The sequence below is a fragment of the Pistacia vera genome, unplaced genomic scaffold (assembly GCF_008641045.1).
Source record: "Pistacia vera cultivar Batoury unplaced genomic scaffold, PisVer_v2 Contig8, whole genome shotgun sequence".
Taxonomy (NCBI): domain Eukaryota; kingdom Viridiplantae; phylum Streptophyta; class Magnoliopsida; order Sapindales; family Anacardiaceae; genus Pistacia; species Pistacia vera.
Genome location: NW_022196667.1, coordinates 1 through 21,358, shown reverse-complemented (window position 1 = coordinate 21,358; position 21,358 = coordinate 1). Strand labels below are relative to the sequence as shown.

Here is a 21,358-nt window from a genome sequence, read left to right as displayed (position 1 = left end):
AACCAACAGTAATTACTATTGATTTTAGAAGTTTAATAGAATCTTCTATTACTTGACAATTAAACATAATAATCAAGTAATATAACCGTCAACCAAACACAAGGTTTCAGACATTAATATGTATTTATAATAATTTTATATTTGTAAAGAAGTGCCTACCGTGATGACTGATGAAAGTAATTATAAAATTTTCAAATTAGTGGTTTTCAATTACAGTACTAAGAAAACAATATAGTATAATCAAAGCAAAAATCATACTCATGGCACGTGAGCCTGTATTCTTTGTGAAAGAGTCCATAGTTTTGACAATTAAAAAGTATATATAACTTTATTTTATGAATCATACTATATATGATTTTTCTTCGACGCGATGTTGAACTCCGTCCCCCTGGTTTTGGAAGGCAAGACATGTTGCTCCACATTTCTCTCCGGCAGAATGGCGGACCAATAGAGTAGTATCTACTTTCCAGCAAGCGCCAAGCACACTCTTAGGAAAATATAACTATTTTATTTCAGGATAATGGAACACATATTGAAACTGGTCAACTGAAGTCCTGATGAGCCTCTCCTCAGGAATATGAACATGGCTCTCAGATACCTCTTTCAGGAAAAGTGGGGACTTGACAGCTTCTTTCAAACTCATTAAGAGTTTTGGCTCAGTATCCCACGTAATCAAGAACCAGGTTCAACATCTAAACTGGAATCAACATAGACTTATACTTTTCCTAAAAATACAAAAGTCGTCATTTACTTACAGTATCTTAAAATAAATACCAATATAGAACATTAACATGCCATGTGTGTATACTTCATACAAAATCATCACAGAAGTACATAAATAACTGCAATACCAAGTTTATTATATTCACCTATGGTTCCACAATGATCTTCCCAGTAGCATGACCATCAATACTCTTGGCCCAAGCTGCTTCTGCTTTGCTGAGGGGATGCTTTGAGTCAATCACCGTCTTAAGCTTTCCTTCCTTCACTAACTTAACGAGAAAATCTAGGTTCTCCTTCTTGGCTATTAAGAGCAATGGAACGAACTGCTTCTTGGAGAAGGTAAGTTTCCCCAAAGCAAAACTCAACAGGGTGCTCGGTCCAGGAGTGATTTCTATCACCTTCCCATTTGAGCTCAAATTCGGCTCAAATGTAGACCAGGGCATTGCTGATGCACAGTGGATCACTGCATCATATTTTCGACCAGACGGGCTCTTTAGGGCCGCTCCATCAGGGGTCTTGTAATCAAGAACCTCATCAGCCCCTAAACTCTTGACAAATTCAATGTTGCGCGCCCCACAAGTGGCAGTCACATGTGTGTTTCCAAGCTTTGCCAACTGAACAGCATAGTGGCCAACACCACCTGAGGCAGCAGTGATCAGAATGTTTGTCTCCTTACCACTTCCATCAAGCTTGATCCCAGCTGACTGAGTGAGGGCCTGGTGAGCAGTGAGACCAGCAACAGGTAAGCCAGCACCTTCAGCTGCAGAAACTTCTGGGGGCCTTCTAACTGTCAAGCTTTCCTTAGCCACAGCAAACTCAGCTAGTCCACCTCCAGTCTGTCATCAGGTAACAAAATATTCAAAACAGAAACAAAATGATTTATGAGATCTAAATGATCGATGTAGGATATAGTATAGGTGAATTATTAAATTTCCCAAGGTGTGCAATTTGCTCTATCTAAAACTGGAAAGCAGCGCCCATTTGCATCCACCCCCATGGTGCAACATCTCCTCTTAAGCCCAAATACACAATAAGATTGTATCTATCCCAGAAATGTCCACTTAGAACAGCCGAGGTTAAAGCTATTTTTTTTAGGAAAACAGATCTAATAAAACAGGTAATGTTAAAAAGTGAAGTTTGAAGGTAAAGCAGAGTAACAGTCTGGTCAAAAAACCTAAACAATACAAAAGAAAAATGAATACTACTGATTCTTTTTCAATGAACCAGAATCAGGAACGTAGATGATATGATGCTATCACCAGTTGTCCAAATCTTCACAATCCAATTTCAATCTTAATTATAACTAGTTGAAAAAGAACCTTGAAGATCAACTTAAACAATCACAATTTGGATTGAAGACAAAAATGAAACCTAAAGAATATCAATGAGCACTTACGAGGGGGTAGAAAAGCTACAACTTTGTCACCAGCTTTGAAATCTTTAACTTCTGACCCTACCCCTATGACTTCCCCTGCTACATCAGTTGCTGTTCCAGCAAAAGATCTCCTCAGCCAACAATAATAATAATTAAAAAAAAAACAGCAGTTCATTGCTTCTCATCAATTAAACTAAACATTGAAAAAAGCAATATGTCACCAAAGAAGTACACATAGAATCCAATAACAAAACAAACAGAAAAGCCCAATTTTTCCTGATAGAAACATCAAAAAATATATATAGATAGGAAAATTTATAAAAATAGACTATGTTTGCAAAAGTGCTCGGCACCTATACAAAGCTAAAACCTTATAATCATATTCGTATACAATAGTCTTATATCCAAACTTCAGAAACAGAAAAATCAAGATTTTAGTTTGGGATATCTATACAGTTTGGTGTGGCAATGTTTCATTTAGATTCCAGTACAATATAATGTCATACCAACAACTAAGTTTATTTAAAGGTTTATGATCTTGAGTGGCATAAACCCAAATGTTGCATGAGACAGTGCAGCTGTTTTATGATCAATTACGACTGACTGACACTGAATGTAGCTGAAATAAGACTGATTTGCCACGAGTCAAACAAACCGAAGAAAAGAAATATCAAATCAGAGACAGCATGCTACAACACAAAGCTTCCAAAACTGTCATAGCAAGCACTACAGGTAGGGGTCTGGAACACTGAGGGGGTCTCAAATTCAATATTGTGTTGGTACTTGGTATTTAATTGAAACATAAGAAAAATCAAAATTTCGATAGAAAGCAAATTACACCATTTGTGTTTCAGCAATACTAAAGCACTTACTACATCTTCAGTGCTCACTGTAAAAACACAGAAAGAAATGATTACCATATCCATATCACAGTTGTACACATCTAAGATCCCCATAATATTATATATATATATATATAATTGATACTCTAATAGGAATAACTCTTTTGGTCCGAACTTGGCCAATTATAAATAAAAATAAATTTTACATTATAACAAGTTATAGTTTTTCTAGGTACCATCTTAAAGAATTTGTCTCTATATAGTAATAATTATATGTATATTGCAATAAAATATGCTATGTTACATTAAAGGTTTAAGAAGAAATAAAATATTTATCTAAAGCTGTTTAGAACAATGATTTATTTTTTAGAGTTGTTATCATATCTTTTATCTGTAGATATAAGTCGTTGCATTGATACCTTCTTGTTGAGCTAAATATTTCTAGCTCTCAAACATGTTTAGAGCTTCTTGATATGAACTTGTGGTATTTCCATTACCATCCTCAGGATTATCTCCTTCCTCTTCTATCTAATTTCAATAATGATTTCTTCTTCAATTAAAGCATACACGACTTGTTGTTTATTTGGATGATCGAGGAAGACATTAACATCATTTGATTAGTGTAGTGAAGTTGTCGAATCTGATCACTTAATTTTACATGATTCTTTAATATCTATTTCCGTACTATCATAATGCTACTAAATAATAAATTGAAATCTTAATATTACTAAAACATGAATTATAAAAATAGAAACCAATACAATAATTTTTTAATCAAAACAATAATTCTTGTAACTACGCCTCTATTAAATTAAACCTCTTATAGTAATAAATTTAGTGGTCTCAATATTATGACTATATAGAGGTTCTACTGTAGGTGTGTGTGTATATATATATAGATACATAGCAAAGTATACAGTTATCAAAGATCCACATCATAGGGAAAATTGAGTTACCAGGTATGTAAGGAAATTTGCGAGGCAAAAATGGCCGCAGCATGCCCTTCTGCATTTCCATCAGCTGGATTTAGACTAGTTGCTTCCAGTTTCAGCAAAACCTCATCCTTTTTTGGAGAGGGAACTGTCAATCAAGTGCTGCAACAGGCATTATCTTTATCTTAATAATCAGTTAAAGTAACACTGGATTTGGTGATAACACATTAACACTCCCACGCTAAATCTATGTATAAACCTAAGGAGAAATGGGTAAAACATATGCACATATCAATACTTCAAATCAACCTTGAAACTTGTTTGACTGATTTTTAATTGGAAAGGTGTATTTTTCTTTCATTCAGTTTCAGCAAACATTTAAAAATGATTAAAGAAATAAAAAATTGAGATTGTTCACAAACACCAATCTAAATTCCAAATAAAGTCTGCAACATCAGAATTAGAGTCAACTAAATGGTCCCTTTATAAATCATTGTGCCTTGTTTCAAAGTCAAGAAAATGATTAATTTAATGAAACTCCTAAACATGATTGCACAAGAACTACAAAAAAGATTACAGTGAAATGAATCTTCACTTGTGACTTAAGTTTAACACCCTTTTCATTCTTACTTAATAACTCCACGAAATCAAACCGAAAACAAATTAACGCACCCGTAGCCCGTAGTGGGATAAGAGCAAATGAAATATAAATTGTTGGAAAAATAATTTTAAGAAACCCGGAAAATAAAGAGATAATAAGTTAAAGAAAAAAAAAACCACCTTCAAACCAGCGGGTCCTCCGCCATACGTATCTAGTGAAGCGTGCATGGTACGGTTTCCAGGCATTGCAACGGTGATGAAGCGAGGAGGCAGAGAGGGCAAGAACAATATATGTAACGTCCCACTAGAAGTAGGTTGGGAGCGTTTTCTAGTAAAATTAGGATAGGGGCGGTATGGCCGCCTGGCGCTGCAATGCAAGACTGGCATATACTGGTACTTATAACATTATTAGCAAGGCCTATGGTAATTGTTTTATTTTTAAAAGGTCAGAAAATTTGATGTAGCTTTCGTATCCAGCTATGGTATGCAGAGTAAACCACTTTTCCCCCCTAAGGTTTGGCCTAATCACACTTTTTCACCTGAAAAGTTTTAAATGACACTTTCCCACCCACCATTATGTTCCGTTAGTAAAGTCTGTTAAATTAGTATATATTTGTTGTAAAACAAAATACCATCCCTATTTGATTTAAATGTTTATTATATAGGGAGAGTCAATTATCTTTATACCCACTTTTTAATTATAAAATTACTTATTTACCCCAACTATTATTTCTTAATAAACATAATAAAACAACTCTAATTCACAAAAAACTTCAATTGAAGCAATTCAATGTCGGCCAAACAACTCTAATTCATACTTTCCATTTAGATACGTAGTTAAAGACTAATTGATTTTTGTCTGCAAATCACTTATTATTCAAATGAAAAGATTCAAAAGATTCTTAACATTGAGAGGCTGAACTATTTTGTTTGTTCCCATTTACCTGCCAGACGTTGGAGAATTGAGATGGCTAGAAGCTGCCAGTTACTTTAGATGCATTGATAAAGTACAACCAGAAGATTGATCCACAAGGTAACTGCAACTAACATTCTATATTAATTTTAACACAAATCAAGCAAAATTATATATGCAATCATTTGTACACTTTGCAATAAAGCATAATTCCTGCAATCAAGCTATCAGCTGTACACCGCCATTATCATCACCTTACAAAAAAAAAAAAAAAAAAAAAATCCAGGTCAGTTTCTCTTCTCAACCTCTCTTTTGCTCTTCCTCTCGACCTTGACCCACCAGATCTCCCCTCTCAGCTTTTCCCAATCCTCACAAAAAACCCTAAAAACCAGCAAAAAAACCCCTTAATGAAGAAGCTCATTGCTTTTATTATTTTCGCTTCCCATGTTTCTTCCCTGTATAAATTGAACTTGAATCCCTAGATTGCGCTTGATTTTTGTTATGCCGGAAAAAGTAGGACTGACGTGAAGCCTCGTCAGTAAAGGATGGTCAAAGTTCAGAAGGGTTCTGCGCCGTCCAAGTGTGCTCACATGTCAAAGGCCTGCTTTAAATCGAGGAAATCTCTCGAGCAGGTGATCAATGGGACGTAAAGAAAGGATTTACACGGCACCTACCCACTTGCAGCTTTCATAATCATTACTTTGAACTTTCCCACTATAAATAGAGGAATTCTCTCTCATTTGTGGGGATTAGCTAATTTTACGCTGAAATAGCTCTCTATCTTCCTAAACTGTAACTCGGCTCGCTGAATGCGACCTAATCACTCTCTCTTATTAATACAATAGCAGTGGACGTAGGATTCGCTTGCGAGCATCCGAACCACTTTAAATATTGCTCTTCACCTTTTATTTGATTCAATCCCCTCCTATCACGTGTGACTTCTAAGTCATTTTAGCATTTTACACATGTGAATAGTTGTGTCAAAATCCAGCATCAACGATTTTTTTTACTGAATTTCGCAAAAACCTGGGTTCAAGTTCAAACATAACGTAGAATCGTATTCTTCTATGGTGAATTTTTTAATTGGGAGTCTTTTATGTTTTGGCTGACAAGTTCGACTGGATTCCGGCGAAACATTGGGGGAAAGTTAGAATCTTTTCTCTTTCACTTTCTCGGTTCTACTCAACCCCGTTTCCTAAAGCATTCTCGTTTTCTTCATTTCTCGGAAAACAAACAGGGGCTTATTATGTTTTATATATCTCATCTCCCAATCACCTTCCCACCTAATTCGGCATGAATCTCACTTGACTGGGTGTGATTCCTTGTTGCGAAGAGCAAGCTCAATCGCCCATAGAAAACTACCACAGCCATTGAAACCGCCACACAATCAACCTACAACCACTAGAAATCTTAAACAATCACAACCCAATTTCGATCGTCAATCAATCATCAAAATAGCAATAATCCACAAAGAAATTGCGAAATCTCCAAGGCAACTCACAGTTACGTAAAGGAGATATTGGTTTGTTCGTTTTCTTTTTTTGTAGAGAATGAGAAAAAGAGATGGAAGATGATGGAGGTGAGGCGCTAGGGTTGTTGGAGGTTGTTAGATTTTGGGGCTGCATGACTAATCAAGAAGAAACCCCAAATTAAGGAGAAACGAGAGAAAAAAAAAAACTCTAGGCTTTATAAAATTGATTAGAGAAGAAACCCTACAATAACCTAGATTTCAAATTTTAAATTTTGATTTTCTATGCATAATGTAAATTGACCATCGTAGCCTTACTTATAACAGACTTTTGACCACCCTGCCCTTCTTCAGAAGGAAATTTACTAACGGATCTATTTTATGGGTGGGAAAATGTCATTTTAAAACTTTTTGGGTGGAAAAATGTCATTAAGTCAAACCTTGGGTGGGAAAAAGTGGTTTACTCTATGCATAAACCTTAAACCCTCCTTAAAAGAACAATAAATCAATAACGGTTTAAATAAAGAATAAAGTAATTTAACATTTTAAAACAAATTTAATGTGACAGTAACAACTGAACCAGTAATTACTAATTACACATTGACTTTGGAGGTGATCGAACACGAGGACACATGAAAATCAAGGTACAATGCTTGCTAATATCAAGCTGATTAACATGATAACATATTAAAATCAACTTCCCGCGAACAATTCCAAGCTACAATTCTTTCTAATATCAGTTGTTTTCAAGCTTCAAGAATTCAATGGCGTAGCTGCATTGAACCATATATATAAATGTGTGTAGAAAAGGGCACAAATTTATGATATATATCAACTAAAATAAAGTGTTTTTATGTCTTGCAAAAATTGATTTTTGAATAATTAATTAAGGTTTAGTCTCTCCAAAGTAGCTTTGCTTGTTTTTCAAACTGGATGACAACCACCTTTAAAAACGACCTGTTACTTTCAAGCTGATTAAAATGATAACATATCAAAATCAACTTCCCGCGAACAATTCCAAGCTACAATTCTTTCTAGTATCAGTTGTTTTCAAGCTTCAAGAATTCAACGGCGTAGCTGCATTGAACCATATATATATATGTGTGTGTGTGTGTGTAGAAAAGGGCACAAATTTATGATATATATCAACTAAAATAAAGTGTTTTTAAGTCTTGCAAAAATTGATTTTTGAATAATTAATTAAGGTTATGTCTCTCCAAAGTAGCTTTGCTTGTTTTTCAAACTGGATGACAACCACCTTTAAAAAAGACCTGTTATTCTAAGAATTTTCAATCTTGGCCAAGGATTCAAAGTCGCCACCCAATAAGAATCCAAATTTGACTACCACACACGGATCCCCTTTCCCTCGGGCCTCCATGCCCTTTCTCGGGGTAGCAACCTGGGCCCAAGGTCAGCCTACATCCACTGTTTTAAAAGCCGAACCAAATCAGTCGGTCCAACCGGTTCAACTGAGACCTGGTCATGTGTCTGGTCGAACCAATATAAAACCCGCCATCAGTTAAAAAGCCGCTTAGACCCGCTATTAAACCAGATGAACAAGGTGACCCGCTCAGTCCAATCAGATAGCTTGATAACCGGGTCAATGTTTAAAATTAAAAGAAAAAAAAAAAACCCTAAATCTAATTTTCATAAAATCGCAGCTCCCTTCTCGCGATGCCACTCCACTCCACTCTCTTCAATCTCTCAACTCTCTAAAATCGCAACTTCCATCTGAAAATCACAGCTCCCTTGTCCCTTCTCGTGACTCCACTGACCAGTGACCACTCCACTCCACTCTCTTAAATCTCTCAACTCTCTAAAATCGCTGCTCCCTTCTCAAAGTGACTGCACTCAGTCTCAATTCAATCTCTCAACTCCACTCTCCCTTGCTCGACTACGACAGCACCTCCCTCGCTGGATTTCGATGACGACGCACCTTTCTTCTCCCTTGCTCAACAACAACAGACGACGACGCCTCCTTCCTTCGCTGGAATCGACGACACCTCTCTACCTTCGTTAAGCTTTGTAAAGGTATTTCCACTGTCTTTATTTGATGAATTTGTTGCTTTGATGCTGAATCTATTGCTTTGATTCATAATATGTCTTTATTTGATGCATAATTTGTTCACTGAATTTGTATGCAAAAAAACCATGTTTTAATTTAAATTGCTTGATTAGTGTTTAAGAGACTAATTAGATAAGAGGTGGGAGCCGGGAGGGAGATCCTTATAGGGAAGGTTCTGTGAAAGTGTTATTAGCTAATGAGCTAGTCATAATTCTTAAACTATGTTCGACAATCATGCTACTTGCCTTTGGAATCATGTTGTTGGGATTGTTATTGAGTTTGAATCATGTTGGGCAATAATTAAATTGTTATTGTCTTGTTGAAATTTTGAAATTCTTCAAAAAAGACAGTTTTTTTTTTTGTTTTTTTTTGCAGTGCTAACATCAGCATGATGATGTCACTGGTCCAACCGATCAATCCAACTGGTTGGACCAATTAACCCATGACCCAGGCAGTAGAGCGGGTTGCACTCCAGTCCAAGTTTTAAAACTTTGCCTACCACATGGGGGTCATGCCCTTTCTCGAGGTAGCAGCCCAGGCCCAAGGTTAGCCTACCACGTAGGCGACATCCATATGGGTGCAGGATTATGCTTTGATACCATTTTGTTAGTAAATTAAGAATTACCGAATTCCTAATTCATCCCAAGATCATATGAAAAGTCACCCATTGTAATCACATTTTTACTTAAACGAATTACAATAGAGTTCACAACATAAATACCTCATTTCTTTGTCAATCAAAAGCATAGACCACAACCTTCTTCAATTCCAATAAGAAATATGAATGAATGAAAAGAGAACTTTTTTTAAGCGTAAAAGAGTTGTGTTTTGCAGCTACCACAATGCAATCCCATATCTAATATTCAAATTGGGTGGGTCCCATCATGGGTGTCCCACCCATATCTAATATCTCCCACTCACATGATGAGACTATTTCTCTCTGTGCTTCTTCAAGGTTCATACTTTAGTAAATATGTCGTGTGACCATGCATACATCGAGAGCACATTAGTCATATATCTGTTAGGAATATATAACTTCTCGAATTGTGAAACTTGTGTTGTATGTAGTATGCAATACCTTAGATTACTTATCACATCTTTCTCTAACTATCTCATTTATAATAAACATCAATTATATTCATAATTATGTTCTGTCCTTACATTAAAAAAAAAAAAAAAAAAAAAAAAAACATAATTGGTCGACCAATGAATACACATGATTATAGTGTGATAATCCAAAATTGTAATCTTCCTCTTTTCTCGATTCTTGCAACTTTCATTTAATTTGATTTTCCAGAAATGTCCCAACATATTGAATTTATCTTAATCTTTTGGCAACACTCTAAAATAGCAATCATTAAATAAGGTTTTCAAGAAACAGAATAGAGTAATAAGGGTACTCTATGAGATTTTGTTCTTAAAATCTCAAGGTCTCGCACAATGTTAAAGTTGAGATTTTGACTTTCATTACCATTTTGGTCAATATTTTTGCACATGTGGTATGAATCACATGCTACAGCAATTCCTCCTTTCCCATGGAGTGCATGTCTCTTTTTTTTTCTTGTAAATATCATACAGATTTTAGTTCAAACATACCTAATGTCTAACTTGAGTTCACTTTACATATTTTTAATTCATCAAAACTCTAATCTGGCAATTAGACATATAAAGTGATAAATTTGGATAATTTATCACTTATGGTCATATTTCATTATGACATTATTTTTATTCTATTTTAGGCGACGTTAAATATTTTAAGCTTGACTCTCTATTATCACCTAGATAATAAGCTTAGAATCATCTCATCTCCATTCCCACAAAGTAATGGAGGCGATTGCCTGTGTAAGAAGGCCAATCTTTTAACTATCCGACATGCTTTTCAAAATAAATATATATAATATTTACATAACAAATATGTGTATAGGAATAAACTCTACATAGTCATAAAAAATTCTAGTCCCAATTTGGGATAGTTATAAATGAGAATAAACTTCACATTATAATAAGTTATAATTTTTCTAATTGATGCCTTAAGGAAAGTTGTCTCTACATAGTAATAATTATCTGTATATTACAGAAAAATATATGTAATGTTACATCAAAGGTTTAAGATGAGATAAAATATTTATCTAAAGTTGTTTGGGACAATGATTTATGTTTTCGAATTATTACCACATCTTTTATCTACGAGTACGTAATAACTCGCTAGAATGGACATCTTCTTATTGAAGCCAAAATATTTTTAGCTTCTCAAGTATGTTTATAGCTTCATGGCACGAAACTTTTTCTATTTATGTACTATCATCCTCATTATTTCCATTCTCTTCTTGTCTAATTGCAACAATGATTTTTTCTTTAGTTAAAACATACACGATTTATTGTTCATTTTGATGATCGAAGAAGACATTAATATCCATTCGATTAGTGTAGTGAAGTTGTCGAATCTGATCACTCAATGACTCTTTTATTCTCCTCATCCATTTCATTTGTAACTTGCAATTCATTAACATTGGGGGTCCTAATTTTGCAGTGCTTAAAACCATTGGCAATTTTCTGTAGCTTCACATCAATTGACCATGCATTAACTGCATTTATAGTTCCATCAATGACACTTATCTTTGTTAGTTCCAAGACATGATCTTATATCCATTTCAAAAGTAGGCAATTGAAACGCTGATTTGAAATCCTAATACTACTAAAATATGAATTATAAAATAAGAAATCAAAACAATAATTTTTGTAACTACACCTCTATTAAGTTATAGCCTCCTCATAATAGCAAAATTAGTTAGTCACACCTTTATAACTATAGAGAGGTTTTACTATATATATACACATACTCTCCTTCAAGTAGGTTCCATAATAAACGAAATTGAGCATAGACAATATTGTTATTTAATATTGATAAGACAAACGTAAACATTTTTAGGAAATCTTTAAATATGAGTACATTCAACATCTATGTAAGTCTAGAGATCTAACATGTCTATTAAATGTATCTCTTCGTATAGGTTTTGTAAATGGATCTGCAACCATGTCATGCGTAGATATGTACTTCATGTTTACCTCATTTTATGCCACCAAATCTCACACAAAATTGTATTTGATATCTATGTGTTTTGTTTCACCATGATATTTAGGATCCTTAGTATATGCTATTGCTACTTGACTGTCCCAATTTACTCTCATTGGTTCAATAACAACATTAATTATTCTCAGATGATTCATGAACCTTTTCAACCAAACGGCTTCTTGCATTGCAGCTGAAAATGCTACAAACTCAGCCTCCATGGTAAATAAGGCTATGCATGATTGTTTCTTACTACTCCAAGATATGGCCTTGCCATTTAATAAGAAAACATATCCGAAAGTAGATTTCCTTTCATCTAAATCTCCTCCCCAATCAGCATTGGTGTAGCCTCTCAAGTGTAAATCATTTCCTTGATAACATAATGAGTAATCAGTTGTTCCCTTTAGATATCTTAAGATTCTCTTCATTGCTTTCCAATGTGCTTGTCTTGGGTCGGACTGATATCCACTTACCAACCCACCAGCGTAACCGATGTCGTCTTGTGCACATCATGGTGTACATGAGACTTCCAATAGCACTTGTATAAGGAACATTCTTCATATGTTCCTTTTCTCGTGGAGTCTTCAGACACAATTTACAACTCAAAGTCTCACCTTTTGCAATAGGGTTATCTATAAGTTTACAATCTTGCATATGAAATCGTTCAAGAATTTTCTTAATGTATGGCTCTTATGAAAGAGATACTAATTTCCTTGAGCGATCTCTTAAAATCTTGACTCCAATGACATATGCAACTTCACCCATATCTTTCATCTCAAAATGAGATGATAACCATCCTTTGATTTCATTGAAAAATCCCTAGTCATTTCCAGTTATAAGTATATCATCAACATATAATGATAATATAACAAATTTGTTATTGGATCTCTTTATATATACACAGTGATCTTCATCAATCATTCTGAAATCATACGACATTATCACATTATGAAATCGAATATACCATTGTCTTGAGGATTGCTTGAGGCCATAAATTAACTTTAAAAGTCTACACACTTTATGTTATTTACCTTCTCTAAAAAAAACCTATTGGTTATTCCATATAGATTTCTTCTTGTAATTCTCCATTGAGAAAAGCAATCTTTACATCCATTTGATGCAATTCAAGATCCATGTTAGCAACTATAGCTAGAATAAGTCGGATTGAGGTAAACCGCACAACAAGCGAAAAAGTTTCTTCATAATCTATTACTTCTTGCTGTGTATACCTTATCACAACTAAGTGAGCTTTGTATCTTTCAATATTGCCATCAGCTTTATGCTTGATTTTGATAACCCATTTGTTCCCAATGGCTTTGCATCCTTTCGGTAAATCAACCAATTTCCATACTTGGTTTGATTTCATAGACTTCATTTCTTCTTCCATTGCTTTCATCCATTTTTCCTTAGAAGAGCATTTGAGAGCCTCATTTACATTCCCTGGCTCTTCTTCATCTTGTGGAGTAACTACAAAAATTCCCCCTTCAATCTCAAATCGTCAACGTGGAACTTGTTTCCTATTTGATCGACGTATTGGACATTGATTAGTGTTACTCCCACTTGGACCAGCTATCATAGTCGGATCGTCAGCGAGGAATGATGGAGGATCTGAAATTGATTCATGAACTTTCATATCGCTCCCACTGGGATGTAGTATATAACCAACCAGTTTTCAACAGCAGAATTTCCCTAGTCTTGTGTTTCATATAGAAACAATTCTTGACTTATCTCGCCCTTCTTAGGAAAATCAGTTTCTAAGAACATGACACCTTGTGATTCAAACTCAGTGATACTACCACTTTCTTGTTCTCCTACGAAGACGTATCCCTTTGAATGTGCTGAGTATCTTATGAAAATACATTTCTTCCCCCTTGGCCCTAGTTTTCCATATTTATGGGAAGGGTCATGAACATAGGCAACACATCCCTATGGTTTTAGGAGACTCAAAATGGGTTTCCGATTTGTCCATAACTCATGTGGTGTAGTAGTAACAGATTTAGAGGGTACTCGGTTGAGTATGTATGTGGCAGTCAATAAGGCATTACCCCAAAAGGTGATGGGAAAATTTGCTCGTGTCATCATAGACCTCACCATTTCAAGTAGGGTTCTATTTCTTCTTTCTGCAACACCATTATGTTGCGAAGCTCTTAGAATAGTTAATTGACAATCTATTCCAATTTCATCACAAAAATTTATGAACTGATCAGATAGATATTCACGACCTCGATCGGTTCGTAGAACTTTTATCTTTTTATCTAATTGATTCTCAACTAAGTTTTTAAATTCTTAAAGCATTCTAAAGCTTCAGATTTATAAAAGATAAAAAAGACATAACTATATCGGGTGAAATCATCTATAAATGTAATGAAATAAACAGCCTCATGTCTAGCCTCACATTCATTGGACCACATATGTCAAAATGAATTAATTGCAATGGAACTTCAGCTCTTATCACTTTTCCGAATGGTTTTCTTGCTGTTTTTCCAACTAGGCAATGTTCACAAGTAGACAAGTATACTTTTGTTAAGATTCCTATCAAGCCTTCTCTTGCTAGTATATTCATTCGTTGTTGGCCAATGTGGCCAAGCCTTGCAGGCCATACATTCACATCATCATTACTGGAAGATGTAATGAAGGAAAAACAAGCATAACTATAATTATAATCAATATCTAGTACAATAAAACCATCAAAAATATAACCACAACCATAGTATTTTGTGTCCAAAATTAAATGGACACCAGTATTGGAAAATTTTAAATTAAAACCTAATTTAATAAGTTCTAACATAGAAATCGAATTTCGACAAATATTGGGTACATATAACACGACATGTAGGTATAAGATTCGACCTCTAAGCATGGTCAATTTGCATGTGTCGATCCCCTTAACTTCCACTTTTGAATTGTTACCTCATATATCCACTTTGTTTCTCATGGTATTCAGCGAAACTCCATGAAAGCACTCCTGTCTTTCGCTATATGGTATGTGGCTGCTGAATCTACAGTCCACAAAGGATGAGATTCAGTTAGAAAAACAGAATTTGAAACATTTATAGAACTTACTTGTGCAAACAAGTATTTACCTTCTTTGACTCGCTACAATTGCAAGCAAAATGTCTCTTGTTTCCACAATTATAGTATTTCACCTTTGCCATGTTTTTCTTCTTAGCAGGATGCTTTCCTTTTCCGTGTTTATAAAACTTTCTTTTCTTTCCTTGAGCCTTATCATTATTGCCTTTTCTTTGGGATCCACCTTGGAATTTACGCTTAAATCCCTTCCCACCATGTGAACTGGAACCAGTCATACACACATCAGTATTTGCCTTATTAGCATTAAGGCGTTTTTCTTCCAGTTTCAGATGTCATATGGCATCTTCTAAATTTTTTATGCCCTCATTGTGGGTAAGGTGTATCTTCATGTTTTCCTAATTTTGAGGCAATGATCTTATGACAACTTGAACTTGTTCATCAATTAGGACATAACCTACATCTCTCAATTCACTAATCATGATTGACAAGTACCTTAAGTGTACTCTCATAATGTGTTCATGTTTTTTCTTATATGTGTCAAACTTGATTTTAAGTGACTAGAGTTTTGTGATGGACATACCTCCAAACTTTGTAGCATGGGTGGACCATATGTCCTTTGCTAATTCATATTCCCGATACTTTGTCATCGGATCATTGTCCATACTACTCAACAAAGTGATGCAAGCAGTGGAATTCTTTTTCTTCCACATGTCATAAGTCGCACGGTCTCTTCTATGTTGAGTCGTGGCTCCTTCTTCAGGCTCTTCCATGGTCGTGGTAAGAGCTTCAAGAACCTCCTGTTCTTCCAAGACATATTGGATTTTCATACTCCATATCTCATAATTTTCATCATTAAATTTTTTTCTTTCACTAAGTTCGGCGACAATGTTCTTAGATGCAGATGTCATTCCTAAAAAAAAATATACACATTAGATAATGCATGTTATTTAATACTCGGAACATACATATATTTCCTTAATTAATTATACCAATAATAATTGTATATTAGATTTAGAATCAAAAGTTTACTATGTCAACAATCATCATCCAAAATTCTAATCTTCAACTATCATAGATATAATTAATTGCAATTCTAAAACAATATAAAGACATATTAATATAAATATAATCCAACATAAATACACATAGAACAACAACAACAAAAATATTCAAATTTTCATAAAATAATAAATAAAACTAATTCCATTGTGTAAATAGAATTCAACATTAGTGACATTAAAACAAACAAATGTCCAAAAAAAAAATTAAATGTAATGCCACATCCCACAAACTGGGAAGGATCTAAGAAGCCCTATTCTAAGGTCATTATATAACTTGTAAGTTATCCTAGGCAAGGGAACTCCTAATTTCTTGTGATGTCTTTTACGAGTAAAGACTCCAATAGATGCATCAGCCGTCTTTCTGGCACCCCAATCTATGTACTCCTTGATGTATTTGTTGACTAAACATCTATAATCTTTATTGGCACCTTTAAGGTTTTGATCTATTAGCTTGTTCCATACCAGATCAAGGAGACCAACGAGACTAGGGTAATTAAGAGTCTCCCAAACAATTTCTTGCATCTTTTCATTCACATGAATGAAATGATTCACTGGTTGTTCCAACTCATCCTTTTTGTCTTTTAATATTACGATGTGAGTTTGTAGAGTTCTAACTTTCCTTCTAAACGGGTGTTCTAATAGCCTTCGCATATCTATAACTTAACATTTTTTTGTAACAAATACAAAACAAAACAAAAAAAAAAAAAATCTATTCATTTATCAAATAAAGGTTAACTATATTTGACAAATAATATATTTACACGTGTCTATGGCTCAATAACTAAAATAGACCCGCAATATCATACCAAGTATTCATTTTATTATTTAAAGAAATATTTTTCGAACCCTTCATGCACCGGCAAGAGTTGCCACGCACTCCCACATGCCGGTAGAAGCTGTCACACGCCTACACTCGCCGGATCCTCACCTCACCTTAACTTCAGGTCGATATGACTTGTTTCCCCTTTGACCCGATCAACTTGGCCCAATTTGACTTTGTTGACCTTGTTTGACCGTACGGGTGGGGTATTGACCCAATTTGGCCCAGTTGACCATTGATCAGGTTTGACCAACCCGTTTGACTGTAAGGGTTGGATATTGACCGAATTGGTCGACCCGGTTGACCATTGACCAGGTTTGACTAACCCGTTTGACATTCTGGGTCGAATACTCAAGTCAACTTGATCCATTTGATTTTGTTATGGGTTGGGCCTGGATTGAAATATCATGGATTATTCAAGAATGACTAATACTAAAAATATTGTAGCCTAATGGTTAGGAAGTTGGGCTTTTATTCATGAGACTTGGGTTTAAGTTTTAGCAACCAAGTTTTTGTTTTTACAAATTAAAAAAAAAAAATACAATGCAAAATTAAAACAAAAAATATAATCAGTAAAATTATGAAAACAAGCAATTTGCTCATATGGTTCAGAGCAGTATAGCCTTAGAAGGCTTGGGTTCGATTCATAGGTTATCTCTATCTTTCTGCCCTCCTTTTATTTTTTTATTTTTTTTTATTTAAACAAATGACATGTCATTTTTAGGGCTGAATTGAAAACGACATGTTGATTCATTATAGTCATCTTCAACCTCTATCCTGGTTTGCAACTTGGTACCCGACCCAAAAAATAACTTGTTACGAACTCGAAAATTTAAAGAACCATATCTTAGCCATTTTTACTTTGTTTTTTGTGATTCAAAAGTCATTCTCTTCATAATTTATAAGGAAATTAATAATCTAATTATTTATCCAAAAAAACAATTCTACCAACATGAAAAACAAAATTTCAGAACTGAACATAAATAACATTCAGCATACTTTAACATAATAGCACGAAACAAAAAAAAATGCAAACCATGCTCTGATACCATTGTTAGTAAATTAAGAATTACAGAATTCCTAAATCATCCCAAGATCATATGAAAAGTCACCAATTGCAATCACATTTTTACTTAAACAAATTGCAATAGAATTCACAGCATAAATACCTCATTTCCTTGTCAATCAAAAGCATAGACCATAGCCTTGTTCAATTTCAGTAAGAAATATGAATGAATGAAGACATAACTTTTTTTTAGCGTAAAAGAGTTTTGTTGAATAAGTTTTTCATCAAATGAAAAACTTTCATATAGGTGCAGAGATAGTGGTAAATTCCTTTTGTAGTTACCACAACGCAATCTCATATCTAATATTCAAATTGGGTGGGTCCCATTATGGGTGTCCCACTCATATCTATTACATTTGATAGGAACCCACCTGAACAACTTAAACAATTGGGATGGGCCATGGGTCTTTCATGGGCTTGGGTAGAACTCTCATTGGAAAACTGCTTTGCTCGGGGAGGGTGCCCAAGCCCTTTATAAACCACATGCCCATCATTTTCCCTTCTAATGTGGGATCCTAACACAGCCACTGGTTCAATGTAAAGTTATGGGGGCGTTTGGATCATAAAATGTTTTATTATAGGGGGACATTATATTAACAGAAAGAAAGATCACCTTGAAGATTACTAAGATTGTTTAGAAAATGTGTTTAAATTGTTCGAATAAATTGGTGAATAATAAGTTTAGTTGGGAGGATAAATGGGTGGGTATGTTATATAGATTACTACATTGCCCTCATTTTTAAATATTAATATAATAGTATTTTTTATTATTATTTTTTGAATCATTTTTTTTTACCCCCTACATTTGAAATTTTGTTGAAACACCCCAGCCATATAAAACTTTAATTTATAGCAAAATCACCCCCACCCACCCCAAGCCATTGTCGGCAGCCAGCCATCACCGCTGGCAGTTGACAGAATGGCACACGACTGGCTGTATATGGTCGGCCATGCACCGACAAAGCCATTTTTGGCCATGGATCACAAATCCATGCATGGAAAATTGCCAGATATATGGCCATTTCACGACTAAAGATGTGGCCGTATCTTTGGCTGTGAAACAGTCATAGAAACACCAGATCATATCCATGGACAGAAAAGGTCGTAATGGTGCACAACCGGCGGGATCTGGCCGGTCGTCCACCATTACGACAATTGACGTCGACGACTGGCGATGGTGAGTCACAACCAGTGGCGGTCTTGGGTGGCTGAGGGTATTTTATTAATTTTTAAACTTTTTTGTGGCTGGGGTGTTTTAGCTAATTTCTCAAAAGTAGGGGGTCTAGGTAATTGTTATTTGGTAGACATTTGAGGGCACTTGTGTCCAAAATGGTTTTAATTAAGGGCAAAAGGGGTAAAAAAAATCAGATTATCCCGGTAATGTTTTAATCCCAAGGGTGGGGGAAGGTATCGGATTACCCCCCACATTACCAACAGTAAACAATTTGCGATAAAAGATTCACGTAATATTTTATTACTTACAAACCAAACACTAGAACCTTGCAAAATAAACGAAGACTACCCCTATTATCTTATATACCCCCCGATCCAAACGCAGTATGTTCATTGTTCATTGTCCATAATTAAAAGATATATAACTTGTATTCTCCAATTGTACCTAATTGATATTATACTTTTTTACATGAATGGGGGCATTTGGATCATATAATATTTTATTATAAGGGTATATTATATTAACAGAAAAAAAGATCACCTTGAAGATTACTAGGAATGTTTAAAAAATATGTTTGGTTGATTCGAATAAATTAGTGAATAATATGTTTGGTTGGGAGAATAAACGAGTGGGTATGTTATATAAATTACTAAATTGCCCTTCTTTTTAAATATTAATATAATGTTATTTTTTTATTATTATTTTTTAAATTATTTCTTTTAACCCCCTATATTTTAAATTTTGCTAAAACACCTCAGCCATATAAAACTTTAATTTATAGCAAAATTACCCCCACCTACCCCAAGCCACTATTGGCAACCAACCACCACCGCTAGTCGCTGTCAACAGTTGATGGAATGGAGCACGTCTGGCCGTAACCGTATATGATCGGCCTGTGCCTGCAAAACTAAAAATGGCCATGGATCACAAATCCATGGCCGAAAAATGGTCAAATCTATGGTCATGAAACAACCATAGAAACACCAGATCTAGCCGTTTCTAGATCCATGGCCGAAAAAGGCCTTACCGATGTACGAATGGCCAGATCCTACTGGTTGTGCACCATTACGGGGACTGACGCCGGTGGCCGATGGTGGTGAGTCACAGTCGGCAGTGGTCTTGGGTGGTTGGGGGTATTTTGTTAACTTTTAAACTTTTTTGTGGCTGAGGTGTTTTAGCTAATTTCTCAAATGTAGGGGGACTGAATAATTGTTATTTGGTAAACATTTGAGGGCAATTATGTCCGAAATGGTGTTTAATTAAGGGCAAAATGGGTAAAAAAATCAGATTATCTCGATAATATTTTAATAACACCCCCTAGCAAGGTAATAAGATTACCCCTCACATTACCAACAGTAAACACTATTTGCAATAAAAGATTGTCGTAATATTTTATTACTTGCAAACCAAACCTAGCAAGGTAATAAGATTACCCCCCATATTACCAACAGTAAACACTATTTACAATAAAAGATTATCGTAATATTTTATTACTTGCAAACCAAACACAAGAATCTTGCAAAATAAACGAAGATTACCCTCGTTAACTTATTTACCCCCGATCCAAACAGCCCCAATGAGGAAAAAAAAAATTCACTTACTTAAATTATCACATTTAACTTACAACAATTCTTATATTTCTCATTAATTATAAGTTTCAAATCAAAATATATTTTAAATAACAAATGAGATCGAAATCAGTAAAAATTTAGCGAAAGAAGAAAAAAACCTAATAATCTAAAACAAAATTTCCACCCCATTCCCATTCATTGATACTCTGCTCAAGAAACCAGAACATTTTACAATAGCGTTTTTCACATCCTTCAATATCATTTCATTGAATATGAAATCAGTATGTATGCGGGGCATGCAACGTAACCTCAAGTTACAGAGGCACCAATATTTACAAGTCTCTGTCTCTCATCTTTGGACAACTACTGTATAATTCATTGCATGTTATGATACAAATATAAATTAAAATCAATCCGACCAATTAATTAAGCATTTTCGGTAAGATATACTAATGCATCGGCGCAGTTCTTTAACAAATCTGTAACAATTGTAGCAATCATTTCTGCAACTCCCTCAGTGATCTCTGGAAAAGACTCCAGTAATCCATCAAGAGAACCCTTTGTTTTTCCCACTAAATTTCCAATACCTGACCCCATGTTAAGAACTGAGTCCACGACGGCATCCTTAAGAACATCAAGAGCAGAAGA

General features: G+C 34.8%; 1 protein-coding gene across 1 annotated transcript; it reads right to left on the bottom strand.

Annotated features, from left to right (window-relative positions):
- Positions 1–869: 869 nt before the first annotated feature.
- LOC116117118 (chloroplast envelope quinone oxidoreductase homolog) lies at positions 870–15,788 on the bottom strand. Its single transcript, XM_031403142.1, has 3 exons — positions 15,599–15,788; positions 14,591–14,658; positions 870–1,559 (listed from the first exon to the last, which is right to left on the bottom strand). The coding sequence occupies exons 1-3, from the start codon at positions 15,786–15,788 to the stop codon at positions 870–872; spliced, it is 948 nt and encodes a 315-aa protein (XP_031259002.1).
- Positions 15,789–21,358: the final 5,570 nt, after the last annotated feature.

What these genes read in the sequence shown, in the direction of transcription:
- LOC116117118 (XM_031403142.1), bottom strand. Translation starts at nt 15,788, where the DNA reads ATGGAAGAGCCTGAAGAAGGAGCCACGACTCAACATAGAAGAGACCGT. An exon ending in CCATGCTACAAAGTTTGGAG is followed by an intron (nt 14,659 to 15,598) that starts GTATGTCCATCA and finishes TTATTGTACTAG; the next exon opens with ATATTGATTATAATTATAGT. An exon ending in CCAGTAATGATGATGTGAAT is followed by an intron (nt 1,560 to 14,590) that starts GTATGGCCTGCA and finishes ACCTGATGACAG; the next exon opens with ACTGGAGGTGGACTAGCTGA.